Source organism: Macaca thibetana, chromosome 6 (genome assembly GCF_024542745.1).
Source record: "Macaca thibetana thibetana isolate TM-01 chromosome 6, ASM2454274v1, whole genome shotgun sequence".
Classification (NCBI taxonomy): Eukaryota; Metazoa; Chordata; class Mammalia; order Primates; family Cercopithecidae; genus Macaca; species Macaca thibetana.
In genome coordinates, this window is record NC_065583.1 from 98,452,518 (window position 1) to 98,467,649 (window position 15,132).

At 34.6% G+C, this 15,132-nt stretch overlaps 2 protein-coding genes across 2 annotated transcripts in view; one reads left to right on the forward strand and one right to left on the reverse strand.

Moving 5' to 3' along the window:
• The window catches only part of TMEM167A (transmembrane protein 167A), an 857,923-nt gene that overhangs the window by 800,168 nt on the left and 42,623 nt on the right, over positions 1-15,132 (forward strand). The window lies entirely within an intron of this gene.
• XRCC4 (X-ray repair cross complementing 4) overlaps positions 1-15,132 on the reverse strand; it is a 290,728-nt gene that overhangs the window by 259,406 nt on the left and 16,190 nt on the right. Inside the window, exon 2 of the mRNA XM_050795166.1 lies at positions 836-984. Coding sequence (XP_050651123.1) covers positions 836-974 — 139 coding nt within the window. The 5' untranslated portion in view covers positions 975-984. The remainder of the gene's footprint in view (positions 1-835; positions 985-15,132) is intronic.

Genomic DNA, 15,132 nt, shown 5'->3' on the forward strand with positions numbered 1-15,132 from the left:
TAATCATGGTAACAAATTCTAGAGAAATATTTCTAAAGTTAATAGAAGATATAAATAGTATACAAATTAACATGAAAAAATTATCGTACAGAAAACATTATTCACAACATAACTCTAGAAAAGACTTTTGCATGATTATAAAAATAGTTCTTTAAATCTTTCAATAAGATACTTTAGAAGAGTATTAAAACTTCCTATATAAGGAAAATATAATTCTAAATACTTTTACTTTATATCCATCATGTTCCATACATGATTTGATGGTCATTAGCATTTTTAAAATACTATCTACAAAGAGTTAAAAAATAAAAAATGTATTTCCTAAAAGCACAGCCAAGATCCTAAATATGGGTGTGAACCTTGCATTACAAATTTTTAGGCTCTGGTCCTGTGTTGTTACAAATGTAATACATGTTCATTGGGGAAAATAAATAAATAAATAACCTACCACTACTCCATTGCCCCAAGGCAACACAAACCCATTTACCTAACCAATCTCCTTCCTCTGTCCCAGACTTCTTCCCTGGGGTCCTGAGAAAAGATATATTTAGAAAGTACTATTTATATTTTCTATAAAGAGATCATTTTAAAACTCTGAACAAATCCAAGTTACTAAGATTCAAATGGTAACCAGAATTTTCTAGGACACATTCTTGTTTTTCTATTACTATCAATTATAGAAAGTGGCATTAAATATTACAAGCCTGTACATAAATTTGACAGCAATAGCAAGTAAAATTCGTATCTTACCCAATATCTATTGGAGAAGTATCCCTGAGGACTGAAGAATAGCACACTCAAATTTTACTTTTAAAAACTTTGTTTTTAATATTACCTGTCCCAGTCCATGCTGAATGACCATCAGTAAGTGTAATAACAAAACCAGATTCCAGTGTTTTCTCCCAAGATACTTGTAGAAAATGAGCAATATTGGGTTCAGAAGTAAGATGGATTCTGCTTATTTTTCTCTCCATTTCTTAATACCTATAACAGGAGAATACAATTAATATTTTTAAAAGAAACTGTAACTCAAATAATGATGTTTTTCTGTACTGGCCTCTCAGCTACATAAACACCAAGGAAATAAGAAAATAAGCAGAACAAAAAAGCTGTATAATAGGTTCAACCATTAGATTCAATCATTAAATTCAGTAAATAATATATTCATTCAGTAAATTCATAGTTTTCTTCAATATTAATTCACAATTTTTACAGAGGAGAAAAACAGAGGCCCATAAATGGAAAGTGATTTCTCCAAGTAATGAAGATAAAAATTATCATCTCCGCTGGGCACGGTGGCTCACACCTGTAATCCCAGCACTTTGGGAGGCCAAGGTGGGCGGATTGCCTGAGGTCAAGAGTTCAAGACCAGTCTGGCCAACATGGTGAAACCGCGTCTCTACTAAAAAAAAAAGAAAGTTATCATCTCAACAATATGCAGAGTAAATTTTACCATTTATTTTCCCCAGATTCAACAGGCTGTTTCTCTACCACAAAAGAAATGGTTGCAAGTACTTGTGAGAATGACCTGGAAGTGATCTCACCACTGAAATATTACAGTAATTAGAAAGGATAAAATTGACCAAGTATCTTAGTCTCTGTCTGGAGACACCGTGTGGAATGAAAAAGTTGAGTAAGCATAATTCAATGGCGGGGGGGGAAATCTCAGAACCCAACAGCTAGCAGTATCCAGTCATGCCTTGTCTAAGACAGAGACGCCCAGGCTCAGTGACTGAAACACCCTATCCACTGAGACAGGGGCACTCTGTAATAGAGATGAGTTGCATCAGATTATCACAGCCTGAGGCCAATAAATATTTTTGCATTTTTTAAGTTTTGTATTTAAGTATTACACATAGACAGAAAAGCACACATACGAAAAGTACAAAAGTACAACTCAATGAATTTTACAATTGAACAAATCCATGTAAGTAGAACCTAGATCAAGAAGCAGAATGTCACTACCCCAAAATTCATTCTCACACTCCCTCCTCTCTAGTCACTGGCCTCTCCAAATAACCACTATCCTATCTTCTAACAGAGATGAGGGCTTTGAATATTTCTGTACTTTATGTAAATATAATCATACAGCATGTTCTATTTTGTGCCTGGCTTCTTTTGCTCAACATTATGTTTGAAAGATTCATCTGCACTATGTGTTACAGTGATAGATGATTTTCAGGGCAGTATAGTAGTGTATTAAATGAGTACAAGACAGGTTATTTATTCATTCTACTAGTGGTAGGCATCTGGGTACTTTCTAGGTTTTGACTATTACAAATAGTGCTGCCAGAAACACTCTAGCAAATATATATGCATTTCTGTTGAGTATATACCTAAGAGTAAAATTGTTGGATCAGAGGATATGGATATATTCAGTTTTGGTACTACACAGCAAATACTTTTCTAAAAGAGTTGTACCAGTTTACAACTGGTGTATGAGAACTCTGATGACTGCACATTCTTCCAAATATTTTCCATGGTTTTCATGTTACCCAAGTTTTTACTTCATACAATAAAGAAAAAAAGAAGAATTAGGAGTACACAATGTAATACTGGAAGTTAGAGTTAGAAGGGATTCAGATCTAAGATCATCATCATTCATTTGTTAAGTACTTTGCAACTGCACAAGAACTTCATTACTTGAACAAACAGAAATCCACATAATATAAAAATTCTAAAAACCTAACCTTGCCCTTCCCAAAACAATGATTATCTAAACATTTCCCTCTGTCTTTATCTACAGACACCCATGTTTAAATAAATCTTATAAACAGCTTTTTTCATGGTGGCACAGAGTTTTACGCCTAGCATTCTTAGTGACCAAATAATAATCCATTAAGTACTATAATTAATGGAAGTATGTTGACATATATGTATCAGCTCTATCTTTACTGGAACCCTATGAATATAGCAACTAACAGGATCCTCATTGTATGAATCAAAAAACAGAGGCAAAGTTTAATATCCAAGATCACACACTAAGTGGTGGTGCAACAACTCAAATCCACCACCTGCTCTTCTTACCACAGCACTTTGCTTGTCAGTAGGAATGTGGAAGTCTAGTAGATCTGAAGTTAAGAAAAACCAGACTTCTAAAGTTACCAGATAAAGAAACAGGGTTAGACCATGAAAGAGGTATGCTTAGGGAGCTTCTGCCGTGTGACAGGCATTGCCAGATAAGGAGCTGTTGTTTTAAGACTACTCTAAAACAAAACTAAGACTTATTTCCAGTTTCCCATCAAATGATAGTTAACCAAGCTTATATTCTGCAATCATATGAGACATGTGGGAAACAAAATAGCCAGTTCTGATCCTGGATCAAGTTACAAGAAAAAAGTTTCCAACTCTGATCTCCTATACCCTACTGCTGACTTCTGGATATGTCTGCCCAGGATTTGAAAAGTCTACGCCTGTCCCAAAGAAGTCTTTCCACAAATACTCATCCTTGGATTCATTTAAAATTATTTCAAATCTGTCACCCATGAATTCTACCCATTTTTCCTAGTAATACCAGTAGGGGCCATACAGATTAAGTCTAGATCGTCTTACACACAACAGGCCTCTTCTCAAGACTATATGCTTGCAGTGAAAACAGTTCTTATAAGATGATTTCTGATACCCTCACTAGTTTGATTAATCTCCACAAAATTTACTACAGTTAATCTCTGCCACTCAAAGCATAGTTCACTGAGTCCCAACTGGTACTCTAGTTGTTCTATAAACAATTAAAAAATAGACAAAGATTATTACTTCATCCTAAATAGTGCACTTCTATAATTTCAAAGAAATATCATATTCGGTTTTAATTACTGTTTTTAATGATAGTGAGAGTGATGGGGTTGTGTTGAGGGTATTTTGTTGTGTTTTTGGCAGCTACATCATTCTAAAAACTCCTATTTGAGTTTAATATAAACTAAACCTTGTTTAGTTGTTTTTCTACATATGTTATTACTAAGTCATTTTTACTCTATCCTTTGTAATTTTTGTTGATGTTGTCTGATGTGTTTGCTGGGGTTCAATTTTATGTTTTACATTGGCTTGTTAAGGTTACATTGTTATTGAATAGTGATTCTGTTCCTGTGACCCAACACCTTTACTATCTCTCTGACTTTGTCATCTAGAAATCTGATAAACCTCTTCTTCTAAGTATTCAAGTCATGCACATAAAATGTTGAGCAGGACAAGCTCAGGCATAGACCTGTATAGTCTGCCATTAGAAACACCCTCGAGAAGACATCAATCATCAACACTATGTGGGAACACCACTTATATTTCTAAGTCACAAGAATATAAGGAGAATCCTTGGCAAAATCTATCTACTCTACCAGTCTATCAATGCTATCTGAAAGAACAACAACAAAAAAAGAAATTAAAACTGTTAATTAGTGATCCTACTCTTATTTATAGCAATGATAGGTTCTTTTTCTTTTAATCCAAAAGCAATTCTTCTGGTAAATCACTCTAGAATCTTGCCCAGATTGACTTTAAATTTATCAGACTGTAAAATGACACATACTACTTAGTTCAAGCAAATACCTATATTTGTTTTAATACTGTAACACCCGATACTGTAAAATTGATTTTGTGACTTTCATTAAAAGATGCTTATACTGTAGAAGCTAATAAGCAAAACTAGAGAAATAACATAAAAATTATAAAAATGCAAAAAGAAAACATTATAAAAAGTCAGGATCAGGAACAAAGCACAAACTTCCAACATGAAAATATTACAACTATTATTTAATCACATAGCAAGAATCTCTTACTAGATGATCCTTTTAAAAACCATTATAAAGTAATCCTTGTAGCCCCATCAATTAGGCATGTAAAAATTTTAGGTATATTTAAGTTTGTAGGTTTGACATCATAATCATTGAAAAAAATTATTATTTTTAAATATTCCATTTAGTCAAAATTTTTTCCTACAAAGAGGTCCTTTGCCTAGATGTACTTAATTCTGAAATGCTTTATCCATTTGTGGATATTTTATTTTAGATCAATTAGCCAATACACTTAACATGCAGTAAATTATTCACATGCTCTGTAATCCTTAAATTTGAAAATTACTGGAAAATCTGTGGTACTGTTTTTCTATGCCAATCATTGAAAAACACATATAGTTCAAGGCTTACATAATTCTAATTGGCCCAAAACCCACAATTTTGGGGGTGGGGTACATAGGATGGTACAGAAACAACTAATGGCATAGCATTTTTTGCCTGTACAGTATTTCCATACAAACATACACAGATGCACACATACTTATGCAGATCATTTTTTCTTAAACTTACCTTAAGAACCATGGTTATTGTTACTATTAATATAATTTTTTGAAAGGAAAATACAGCACTTACAATTACTGTGAAATAGCAATTAGTTTCATTGCTTTTTTTAAAACCATATTTGAACCAAGTGACAAATTTCTAATTATAGAGAAAATTTAGTTTAAAATTCAATATTCCAGATACCTGTCAGTAACTCCTACTTTCACAATAATATAAAGGGCTTTAATCTCAATGATGTTAAAAAGACATCTGGGGATCAATTTTAAGAACATCTTTGAACTATTCATGTTTCAAATATTTTCCAATTTTCTAATTCTAGGTATTCATAACAAAAATGATATGATTTTATTTTAAAGATTCTATTATTTAGTAAACTCAGATTTGAAACTTTGGAGACTACCTGTGAACCATATTTAAGCAATTAACATATTAATAACCCATAAGTGACAACACAGTATCCTAAAAGTATCCTGTGCCTCAGCCATCTCAGAAATGTTCTTTATATCAAGTAAGTCTTAATTTCCTAATACCATACTATTTGAATGAAGTTTGAAAGCACTTCATTCTTTTACTTACTGAGATCACCCTCTTACAAAATATCAAGTACAAAACATCTAATAAGAATCACCCATGGAAACAGAAAAAAAGATGACTTGGAATGTCTTTTAAGATTCAATAAGAGGAAATGAACGATCCCTTTGCTTTCACCAGCCCTGTAAACAGGAATAGTGAGCCATAGTTTTTTGCCCCAGGACTACTTGAAGAAAGGGGGTGGAATACTCTTCAGAGGGACTGATTGATTAGGGCTATAAGAAAGCCTGTGTTTTGTTTTCTAAGGGCACTAAAGGTCACATTAGTATCAGCACCTCTCCCAGGCAGAGCCAAGGATCTAAGACAAGCCTGCAGGTGGAAACAGTTGGGTCCCACCCCAATTTGTACATCAGTAGCTTTATTGAGAGTTCAGAACAGTTGAGAATTGAGAAGCTTATCTTTAGTACTTTGTGTCTTTGATACTTGGCCTCTCTCTTAGAAGAGAAATAAGTTGTTGGCTGGTATGCAGTTGATGTGATCTAAGGTCTGAACAAATACCATTCACAGTTGCTTCTGAATAAACAAGACACTTTTTAAATTAGTTTACAAAGAATTTTGTATGCCCTTTTGGATGCTGATAAGGAGCAGTGCAAAAGCCAACTCTCTCTCTTAGGTCAGCTCAAGTTAGTTACAACACTATATCATTGATAACACCATTTTGAACTTGAGCTTCTTTTATTTTCCTTTATAGTAAATTATGACTTCTTTTTAAGCTGCTTGGGCTGCAGGTGTTCAAACTTCTGCAGCTCTGCCAAAGAGTTGCACTTACAGATCAGAAAGTGCTAAATGCATGTTTCTAATGAAGCAATTAACTTAAGTGCCCCCTTGTTGAAAAAAGTAGGCTGATACCTAAAGTGAGTTCAGAATAAAGATTAGCACACAGCATATGCTGTTAATAGTCTGTAATTAGATTCCTGGTTATATTATTTTGTTTGACCTTATTATTTTTATTCTTAAAAGAGAAAATTTAAATTGCAAACAAAAGTGTGGTCACAGATTGTTTTAAAGTCTTATCACATTATAAAAATTCAAAGACAGGAACATATATAATTGCTAGAAAAAAGGAAAGAAAGGTTTATGCAACTACTACTAGGTTATTCACTTCTGAGACAATCACACAATTAAAACTAAGTGCAAACAAAAGGATTATTTCTTGTTTAGTATGTTTTAAAAGCACCGACTATTTGCATTTTACCTTTTTATCAGAATTCCCACTCCCCACATTAAAGGTTTTTTTACTGAATAATTTATTGCTAGCATTTTCATTGTTAACAGCCTGCCAACTTGCTGGTTAGTGCTACCAAAGGGTAAATTAAGATTTTTTTTTTTGAAAAAATTACCACAACGTCAATTTGCCTTTAAATTTCCAAAGCAATTAAAACAAAAATATTCAGCAACACTTCTATATAAAAAGTGCTTTCCTAAAATAATATTTTCAAGTTAGACTTTTTTCTAAACATAAGTGTAAAGAATTCACAGGATTACTAAATACCCTTCTAATCATGTGAGAATTAACTCCATTTTAGTAATTTTGAAAGTAAGGTATTACCAGGTAATACCAGGAAATACATATCCTGGTATTTTCCTAATTTTCAAACAAAGTCCCAAGACCTAGAAAATCTCTCAATTCCAGGCAAACCACGATGTTTGGTCACCATAAGGTAGTAAAATACAGTTACAACTGCTAACATAATCTTATTCAAAAACTTGTAATATACAGCTGATGTACAAGGGAGACATTAAATTAATCTGATGCTTTAGGAATACAGCATTAGTACTATAAAATAAGTCTAAAAAATAAGGCCTCTTGGTTGAGGTCACAGTCCTTCCTTAATTACCTCTCATGACTGTGGAATGCCAGTTGCTGCCATTCCAAATATCATATTACTTCTCATTTCCTCTGCTTATCTTTTACAAACACCATTAATAATCATTAGTTTCAGTGCTAAATATAAATTTCACTTCCTCTCCTTTCCTACTCTAACCCTATAAAGTGGGTATTAAAAAGCAATAAAATGACCTAATGCATGAACAAATTTCCCACATACTATTTAATACCTAGCTCCAAGGTGCCCTTAAAATTGGACCCTAAGTTCCAAGACTATAATTTCCTTCATATTATTAACAGCCACTTTTGATTACAAATAAACTTGGCAGAAAGGATGAGAGTACACTTACCATTTTGGAAACTTTCTAGACTGTCACAAGAACACTTTAGTTCTAATTGCAGTTTCATGTGAGAATGACACTTAACAGAACTGAAGAGATAAGATAGTACCTGAAACATCATTAACTAAGCAGCAGTCTTTTTTCAACAAGAACTTAGTAATTATGATTTCTTAAGCCTCAAAATTTTTGACACCTCTCATATTTCAATTCCAAAAGAGTGAGGGTGTTCCTATGAAACATCACCAATTAAGCTTATATACAGTCTTCTACTTAAAAAAAAAAAAAAAAAAAAAAAAAGGGGGGTTTTCAGAACTGAAATGTAACTAAAAGCACTTGTATGAAAAAGGAATAAGACTTATAAACAATGTACTTTTCCCCCCACTCACAAACCCATCATTTACTTAAAACTGTACCCATTTATCTGCCTATTTCTTAATGACAAACAAGAGAACAAGTGATAGGATTGAGGAACTTAGTCTGAGGAAAAAACAAAACAAAACCTATAACATATCCTCAAATTCAGCAATATAAAACTAGGAACTATATAAAATTACCAACATTTCACAATTTTTAACCTATAAAAATGACAATTTCATACAGTTCAAATGATAGTAACAGTTATAAATAGCACATAAGGACTTACATTCCTACTTGGATGAGTAACTACATATTTATTTCCCACGCTTCAATTTCTCAGTCTAAGTCATTTTGACCACATCTCTGAATACATTTTGTACAACTCCAGCAAGAAGAAGGTCCAAAGTATAAGCAAGACTCTATTCTGAGGTCCCTTGGGTTATATATTCTCAAAGTAGACTGAAATTTATACCTAAAATTTAAATCAAGCTCTATTCTCTCTTGTTAGGGTACAAGTTCTAATACTTCCAGAAGCCATGAAGATCAGGAGTGAGGACATATGCATCCATTGTATGATGAGTGGGACTGTGGGACACTAGAAACTACAAGTACCATATAAAGATGGTAGCCATTACTCACTGCAAAGCAGGTTGTTATCAATGGTAAGTACCGGTCCTTAGTGTTCTGTCATTCAGATTATTCAAGAAACTAACAAATTCCTATTTTTATGTAGAAGTCAACTGGCTTTTAAATGTTGGCTCATATGTTTTTCAAAACACTGAGTATAAAGTTTCCAAAATTATATGTGTACACCTACAATAAGAATTCTGCACCCATCCACAAACAAAAATCTTGTTGTAGGAGTCCTGAGATTCAGGTAGGAGGCTGTAAAACCCCAGCAGAGCCCGAGACTTAGGAAGGTCATTTTGAGGGTACAAACTTGCACCTAGACACACAGATTGGGCTCCTGGGTTCAAACCCAGAAACAATCCTGTTTGCCAAATGGCTTGGCTTCAGCCCCCCTTTGGCTTTTGCAACTAAAACCATCTGCCAAGGGGTCCTGGAGGAATTACATACCCAAGTGCACCACAAAGGCTGGTCAGCCCACCAACATCAGTCTTGGCAGTGGACCCAAAAGTTACCCTATAATTCAGCTCCAGCCCCCCCATCTGTGGTCCCCACTTATTACTGCTCACACAAAAACCCAGAAAAACACTTACCCATCTGAGCCACTGGGACAGGATTGCTACCCTCTATCCCACAGCAGACCCCAAGGGGGATCTTTCTTGGCTACAGCACTTCTCTCCTACAGCCCTGGAAGTATCCTGCCCATGTAGAGAACTGCTGGGAGACTCACATATCTGAGTCACCACGGCAGGCTTACCAGCCTCCATCCCACAGTAGATCCTGACAGGGCTGTCTCAGCTCCAAGCCCTCTCTGCCACAGCGAGGAAACGATCCCACCTATGCAAAGAACTTCTGGGATTTGTGTAAGTCTTAGCCACTGGGACAGGTGTGTCTGCCTGTATCCCACAGCAGATCCTGGAACAGCTTAGTCTCAGCTCCAGTCCTCTTGCTGGGGACTATCTTGCCTGGACAGGGAACTGCTGAAAGAAGCATCCATCTTAGTAATACCAGAACAGGCTTACCAGCCCCTGTCCCACAGCAGATTGTGAACAGGTCCAGTTTAGCTCTAGCCCCTCTCACTGCAATTTGAGAACTATCCTAAAAGTACAAAGATCTGCTAGGAGATTCATGATCTGTGCACTGGGACAGACTTGTTAGCCTCCAATCCACAGCAGATCCTGAAGGGCCTCTGCTTAGCTACAGCCTATCGCTGCTGCAGTCCAGGAGTAATCCTGCCTACACAGAGAACTACTAGAAGACTAGCCAGTCTGAGCAACTGGGACAAGCTTGCCAGCCTCCACCCCACAACAGATCCTCAGCAGATTTTGAAAACAAGCAGGCACTTGTTCTGACACAGGAGGGAGTTTAACCACAGTGGTCCCTAGCCTCAAAGCCTACTTTCCTACCCCACTGAGCATTTCTAATAAGCATTTCTATTGAGCATAAAAATTGGTCCATCCATCCCAATCCACTTAACCTCAAGGACCCTCCTGCAACCCTGTCCAACTGCTGAACTCAAATAAAGGAATACACCCTGTGGCCAAGGCTGATCAGAGGAAATTTCTGTGCCCATTCAGCAGCTCAGACTAATTGCAGAGCTCAGACAGTGGTCCTGTCAGATAAGAGAACCTATGTAGCTACCCCAAAAAAAATTCAGAGCAAAGGTAGCAGGCCAGCTTTCTAGAGAACTGAAAAGCAAGTTGTATCTGCTAAGGGTTATTACTAGCTGGCCCCTCCAGAAGTATAGGCTAGAATAAATAGTAAAGTTCTATCCCTGCCAATGAACACCTGTAAAAGCTGGAAAAAGTGGTTGTCTCCACAAATGTGCAAACACCAATACAAGGATACGGGATTACAAAGACTCAGGAAATCATGACACCTCCAAAAGAAACGAATAAAGCTCCAATAATGAATCTCAAAGAAAATGGAATCCATAAAATGGTGTAAAAAAAAAAAAAAGAATTCAGAATAATCCTTATTAAAAAGTTAAATGGGCCATGCATGGTGGCTCACACCTCTAGTTCCAGCAACTCAGGAGGCTGAGGCAGGAGGATCCCTTGTGCCCAGGAATTCAAGGCTATGGTGAACTATGATTTTGTCCCTGCACTCCAGTCTCCAGCCTGGGAGATAGAGTGAAACCTTGACTCTTTTGAGAAGGAAAAAAAAAAGTTAACTACAAAAATATACAAACAGAAAATTAAATTTTGAAAACAATACATGAACAAAATGAAAAGTCTCACAAAGAAATATAAACAATTAAAAAATGGAAATCCAGGAGATAAAGAATACAATGACTAAACGGAAAAATGAAATAGGAAGCTTGAACAGCTGCCTTGAGGAAGCTGAAGAATCAGTGAGCTTGAAGATGGACATTTGAAATTCGTCAGAGGAGAAAATAAAAAAAGAAAAGAAAGAAGAGAAAAGGAAAGAAGAGGGGAGGGAAGGGGAGGAGGAGAAGGCAGGAGGGGAACCTATGGGGATTATGGAGCACCATCAAGAGACCTAACCTATACATAACAGGAATTAAGAAGAAAAAAAAAAAAAGTGGGAAGATGCATATGAAAGAAATAACTAATGAAAAGTTCCCTAATCAGAAGAAGGAAGCCATCATCCAGGTACATGAAGAAAGGAGATCTCCAACCAAATTCAAACCAAAGAGGAGTTGACCATAACATGTAATTATAAAACTATCAAAAATTAAAGAGAAAGAAAAAATTCTGAAAACAGCAAAAGATAATAAAGAAATCACACACAAAGGGGTCCCAATAAAACTAACAGTAAACTTCTTAGCAGAAACCCCAGACCAGGAGAGAGTGGGCTGATACATTCAAACTGCTCAGAGGGAGCATAAAAAAAATGCTGCCAACCAATAATACTTTACCCAGCAAAGGTGTCTTTCAAAAATAAGAAGGAAATAAAAAATTTCCCAGACAAGCAAAATTTTACAACATCCCATAAATTTTGGCATACCATGTTTTCATTTTTGTTTGTCTAAAGATATTTTTAAATTTTCCTCTTAACTTCTCAACTGACCTATTGGTTGTTCAGAAGCATGTTGCTGATTTCAGCATACTTCTGAATTTTCTGAAATTCTTCCTGTAATTGATTTCTAGTTTCATAGAATTGTGGTCAGAAAAGGTACGTGATATGATTTCAGTCTTCCTAAACTTGCTATGATGTGCTTTGTGAACTAACCTATAATCTATCCCGGAAATGATCTGTGTACATTTAAGAAGATTGTGTATCCTGTTGGTGTTAAGATGGACTACTCTGTATATGTCTGTTAAGGTTCATTTCATTTAAAGTGCTGCTTAAGTCTAATGCTGCCTTATTAATTTTCTGACTACATTATCTGTCCATTATTGAAAGTGGTGCACTGAAGTTCTCTACTGTTACTGTATTATAGTCTATCTCTGCACACTCTTTAATGTTTGCTTTATATATTTAGGTGCTCCATTGTTGGGTACATATGTATTCATAATTGTTATAGCCTCTTGGCAAACTGACTACTTTACCATTATATAATGCCTTCATTTTATTCTTTTTACAGCTTTTGACTTAAAGTCTATTTTTTTCTGCTGTAAGTATTGCTACTCCTGCTGATTTTTCGTTTCCATTTATGTAGAATATCTTTTTCCATTTCATCACTTTCAGTCTATGTACATCCTCAAAAGTGAAGTGAATTCCTTGTAGGTAGCATGTAGTTGGGTCTTGTGTGTGTGTGTGTGTGTGTGTGTCTGTGTGTGTGTGTGTGTCTGTGTGTCCATTCATTTACTCCTTGTCTTTTATAGGAGAATATAACCCATTTACACTCAGTATAATTACTGATAGGTAAAGAAAGGACTAACTTTCTTGCCATTTTGTTAATTATTTTCTGTTGTTAGGTTTTTTTTTTTTCTTAAAGATATTTTGTTTCCTTCTTCATCTCTTGCAATTTTCCTTTGTGGTTTGATAGCTTCCTGTAGCGGTATGTCTTGAATCTTTTGAATTTCATTTTATTTTCTGTGCATCTCGTATAGAATTTTACCTTTTGGCTACCATGAGGCTTACAAAGAATATCTTACACTTCTGTCTATTTTAACCTGATAGCAGCTTAACATTGATTAAATACAACTCAACACTTTTACCCAGCCATTTTATGTTTCTGAAGTCTAAATTACATCATATTATAAAATATATCCCTTGAAAGTTTATTGTAGCTGTGGTTGCAATTAATAATTTTGTCCTTTAACCCTTGTACTAAGGATAAAATTACACTACACACCACCATTACAGTCCTAAAATATTCTGAATATTGATCAGTATTACTTATACCCTTAGGTTCTGTGCTTTTATAACTTTATTGTTATTAATTATCAGCCCTTATTTTGACATAAATAACTCCCTTTAGCAATTCCTGTAAGGTAGGCCTAGTGATGATGAACATCCTTAATTTATGAAATGCACAGTTCTAAGAAAAAAAATTTATGGCAATAAATAGCCACATCAAAAAAGAAGACATGTTGCAAATAAACAATGTTACATCTAAAGAAAATAAACAAAGAAAAGCAAACTAAGCTCACAGTTCACAGAAAAAAAAGAGATAATAAAAAGATCACAGCGGAAACAAATGAAATAGAAACTAGAAAATACAAAATAGCAACAAAACTAAGTTTTTCTAAATAAAAATAAAATTAACAAATCTTTAGCTAGACTAACCAAAAGAAGAAGATAAAAGACTCAAATTCAGAAATAAAAGAGAAGACATTTCAACTGACATCACAGAAACACAAAGGATCATAAAAGGTTATTATAAACAATTATATAGCAAAAAAATGAATACTTTGAGGAAATGAACAAATTCCTAGATACATACAACCTACAAGACTGAATCATGAAGAAATGGAAATTCTGAACTGACCAATAACGAGAGGAGTTTCTAGTCGTAATAAAGTCTTCCACCAACAAAAAACCCAAAACCTGATAGCTTCACTGCTGACTTCTACAAACATTTCAAGAACTAATACCAATTCTCTACAAACTATTCAAAAAAAATCAAAGAGGACAGAATACTTCCAAACTCTTTTTATGAGGCTAGTATTACTCTAATCCCAAAGCCAGAAAAGAACATCCCAAGAAAATATAACTACAGGTCAATATCCTTGAAGATTACAGATTTAAAAAATCCTCAACAAAATATTAGCAAACCAAATTCTACAACACCTTACAAGGATCTTTCACAATAATCAGTGGGATTTATTTGTGGTATGCAAAGATGGTTAAATATGCAAATCAATAAATGTGATACACTACATTAACAGAACGAAACACAAAAATCATATGATCATCTCACAAAATGCAGAAAAAGCATTTGAAAAATAATTTAATGTCCTTTTATTAAAAAAAAAAAAAAAACCTCAACAAATTAGGTACAGAAGAAATGTACCTCAACACAATAAGGGCCATATGTGACACACCCACAGATAACATCATACTCAAAGGGAAAAAACTGAAAGCTTTTCCTCTGAGATATAGAGCAATCCTACTTACAGTAGCTACAAAAAAATACTTAGGAATATATTAATCGAGGTGAAATACCTGGACACTTACAACTATAAAACATTAAAGAAAGAAATGGAAGAAAACACAAACAAATAGAAAGATATCCCATGTTCATTGACTGGAAGAATATTGTTAAAATATCCATACTACCTAAAGTGATTTAAGATTCAATGCAATCTGTATCAAAATTCCAACATTATTTCTCATAGATGTAGAAAAAAAGAATCCTAAAATTTATATGGAAATACACACACACACACACACACACACACACACACCCCCAAATAACCAAGGCAATCATAAGCAAAAAGAACAAAGTGTTCAAACTATACTACAAAGGAGTAGTAATTAAAACAGCATAGTAGTGTTTTATTTTTATAAACAGAAACATTTTATGCCTATTTGTAAATAGGCATACAAAACAGACACATTGACCAATGGAACAGAATAGAGAGTCCAGAGAACAACTCATACATCTATAGTCAATCGATTCTTGACAGAGGTAAAAAGAATATTTAATGGGAAAAGGACAATCTCATCAATAAATGATGTAGGGAAA